This window comes from Lissotriton helveticus, chromosome 11, assembly GCF_964261635.1.
Source record: "Lissotriton helveticus chromosome 11, aLisHel1.1, whole genome shotgun sequence".
Taxonomy (NCBI): domain Eukaryota; kingdom Metazoa; phylum Chordata; class Amphibia; order Caudata; family Salamandridae; genus Lissotriton; species Lissotriton helveticus.
The window spans coordinates 802,413,159-802,417,031 of record NC_136072.1 but is presented as its reverse complement, the minus strand read 5'-3'; the positions used below and the strand labels follow the sequence as shown (position 1 = coordinate 802,417,031).

At 38.4% G+C, this 3,873-nt stretch overlaps 1 protein-coding gene across 1 annotated transcript; it reads right to left on the bottom strand.

The window, feature by feature from the left end:
- Nucleotides 1–1,462: 1,462 nt before the first annotated feature.
- Nucleotides 1,463–3,437, bottom strand: LOC144791183 (uncharacterized). Its single transcript, XM_078665828.1, has 3 exons — nt 3,215–3,437; nt 2,236–2,482; nt 1,463–1,710 (listed from the first exon to the last, which is right to left on the bottom strand). Exons 1-3 carry the CDS (start codon nt 3,278–3,280, stop codon nt 1,574–1,576), a joined length of 450 nt encoding a protein of 149 aa, XP_078521954.1. The 5' UTR covers nt 3,281–3,437; the 3' UTR covers nt 1,463–1,573.
- Nucleotides 3,438–3,873: the final 436 nt, after the last annotated feature.

The window sequence follows — 3,873 nt, the reverse complement described above, 5'->3', positions numbered from 1 at the left end:
AATTTAAGGATGACTGTCAATTATTCCAGGATGATCCTATTACCGCTCCAGGATGGAAGTGGATTACTCTGGAATGATCCCATGACAATTTCTGGATGAGTGTGGATTATTCCTGGATGATCCTATGACAGCTTCAGGATGGCTATTGATTACATCAGAATGGCCCCATTATATTTTCAATGTTGATTACGCTAGGAGGATTTAATGCCAACGCAAAAATGAGCATGGATTACTTTAAATACTCTTGGATTATTTTAAACCAACAGAAGGCTAAAAGTGGATTACTCCCAGATGATCTAATTAATAATTTAGAATCATTAATAAATCATTACAGTTGAATTACACCTTGACAATTCCATGTTAGGAGCATGTTACCAGACTGCCAGTATTCCCTACTAGTTTAGGACTATGGATATGCTGGTAGGAAAAAATTTGGCGGACCACCTGTTAGATGTACTTTCCTGTCAAAAACAGGCCACTTTGATGTAATATGCATTTTTTCACAATACCAAGAATAGTTTGAAATACCACAAGTTATAAAGTAAGGCACAGATTTATAAAACTGTCACTGAACGCAGTGCAGCACCCTAATTGGCTGTGTTGCATAACAGGGAGAGAGGAGGGAAGTGGCATGTCTATCCCTCTCTCTAAAACCACTGCACTAGAATGCAATGTTGTCCGAGAGTCTAGCCTGGGTTTTGTACTGAAGGGTACCTTTCTGGTACCCCAAAAATACTATGTCTGGACAAACGTGGAACCTTTCCCATTTTTGATGAGTGGTGTACCAAATACCAATTTGCTTCGATTTGTAAATCCTGAAAAGGATTTTGATTCAGGTCTGCATTATAAAACAAGCAAACCAAACACAAAACTTCTCTAAACCTGGTCCTAATTAAACGATTAATTTTCTCCTGCTTTGGAAAGATTACTTTTTAATTCTACAGTGAGAGGTAGATACCTGTTTAAAATAAATCTGAAAAATGCAATTTTAGCTAGGTTTGTGCTGCAGAAATACCACAAGCACCTTCATACAAAAGTAGTGGTCTGCAAGAATGTTATACTTTGCATTCAGATAAGCGTAACAACCAGTAGCGGCTTGCATAGGGCGTGCAAAAGGGCGGTGGCACGGGTGGAGAGGGGCAGGGTAGCAAACACGGACGTACAACAGAACGAAGGAAAGTAATTACATTCCTCCGTTCCGCGTATGTCCATGTTTGCTACCCTTCCCCTCCCCACAGCACGCCCTATACGAGCCGCTACTGTTTACGCGTGCTGCTACTCCCATACTCCTGACTCACTGGGACTTGCCTTATTTTGAGGTACAGAGCATTATCTGAAGCTGTTTGACATGGTGACCAGTGGCAAAAGACTAAACCAAACAGTGGTGAAATGATAAATGTTCAAAAGGTATGTGTCAACATGTAATTTTATTTATCGCGAGCACATATTTAGCCCCATGGGGGCCAGCATATCGAACAATTGGAAAAATCCAGAAAAAAGTCCTGGAAAAAAAGGAGTGAAAAAAGGCCAGGCTTCTTCAACCATAACAAATTGCTTAACGGAAACCAGCAACTTAGTCGTTTGATTCTAGATTCGGAGCTTTCTTTAATCCTCTCCTAGCATTGCAAATCTTTATCGCCAGCTTCCTTCTCATACTTCTGTAGTCCAGTGATGGCCAGCCGTTGGTACTGCACACAGACTTCATAAACTCTGGAAAAATAAAATAACATACATCAGTATCATGTTACCACGACTATTTTTAGATTTTAATAGGGCTGAGCTTCCTTTAAAAAGTTTGTTCCATTATTTCATACAGAGTGCCAGATGAGATATTGTTAGGGTTACAAGGGTTGATAAGTGTAACATTAAGGGCACTTGGTCAAAGAGGCACATGTGGCTAAATAAAAGCTGCAAGCACAGTATTTTATAAGTTCAATTTGCTATCACCCATTTATCCAGTTTGAGCCCCTCACCTGGACCACAGATTTAGAAATAAAATCACAACTCACGGCTTTGTGCCAGATTTGAAGCACAAACTCAGCACAAATTGTTAATAAATTACAAGACCCCCATTGCTCTTCTTGCTCTTTTGCAGACATCTGTTGAGTAATGATTGAGTCATCTTACCATTATATGATACCAGACCACACATGCAAACCTTCTACCATGTATAATAATGAATTTTCGCAATCCAAGATCGAATGAATGTTACTTTGAACATTTGTAATATCTTACCAAATAATGCATCGACCTTCTCCTCATCAAGGACAGCTGTTCCAGCACGAGCCTTCGTTACACCTTTTGCAGATGCAAGTTCTTTTGGAGAAAAAACTATTTCGCTGATACCATTGAGAAGAAAACCTGCACTGTCCCGAGCTGCCTTGGCTTCCTCCAAGAGCTTGTGCAATTTCCGCTTTGGAATGAGAACATCTTTGAACCGTGAAGGATCAATTGAGTCCTTCACCAACTGCTGCATATCAGTCTGCAAAATAACACAACTATTAACTATTTGCCATCATGTTAGGTTACATATTAAAAAATATATATAGGAAGAGTGGTTTTTTGAGTTGGCATCTATACATGGCTAACAATGTAATATTTGCTAGGTTCCCTCCAACAGTATAAAGCAGCCATATTTAAAAACATTGCATGCAGAACGATTTCAAAGTGCCAGAATAGCTTGCAATTATCTCTTGAAAAATATCCTGAATCATTAGACACTGTTTCTTCACTAAAAAAAGCAATAGAAAAAAATATATATTAACATATAAACTTCAAAACAGATAAGAACACATTGACCACTTGCAATATATCTTCACACACTAGCCATAATATATAAATAAAGAGGTATTGATAATAAAGGACAAATGTACAATCTATCCATAACCAAGTAAGTAAGTTTTCCTTAATAGACAGTACACATTGTAAGCCTGAACTTGAACCTCCTGAAAAAAGTTGCCTAAATAAAATAGTTTATCCAAAAATGGCTGCCTTATAGTAGTGCCACAAGCTAAACGTTTCAGCCATTTTCATAAGTGTTACATTTGTCTCTGGAGAGCAATCCAAGGCATATGTGAGGACATGCATGTTCATTTTTACTGTCCATTATTGGATTAATTAATCACAAATCTAGGTTTTACTGAAACAGGTTGGTAATTTGTACCATTATCCTGCAGTTGCAAACTTATTATAAAGGTTTACTTATTGTGCTTACCAGATGATTGGAACAGAATCGTAGCTTTAAAATCTCTCTCTTCGGTGATTGTCCGACCAGCTTCATCTAGATTTTCGACCAGCCATTTACAAAGAACTTCCCCAGGATTGTCCAAAAGCAGGAAGTCACCATCTTTTCGAACACACACAGAATGATCGCAAGTGAAAAACAGGACGTTGAATGAAACCATGATTATGTCCTGCTAGATATAAAAATCAGTAATTAGTTTGTGTGGTTTAAGTTTCAGAGGTAAAATACAAAGCATATCAAAGTGATTTACAGATTTAATTGGAGAAAAGCACCCCAAAAAGTACACTGACCTGGTGCAATTTCTATCTAATATACCTAGATTTTGGACTACAAAGAAGTGTTTGGGCATGCACTGAAGGCCATTGAGGAAATTACCTAATAATCAAATTTATTTTTGGAGAGCCAGGGTGTATGCTTAGGTCTTGCTGCTCAGGACAAATAGTAATAGCAAAGTAGAGGCATTATGAGAGAAATAGAAGAACTATCAATAAGTAAACTTTCCCACTGGGGTTTGTGACGGGAAATCAAGTTACCTATCCCCACAGATGCATAGAGAGTCAGATGCCTGCTACTGATGGAGCGAGGTGGCAAACGCAACATTTTGTGTACCCCTCTTGAAGTCAATGTCC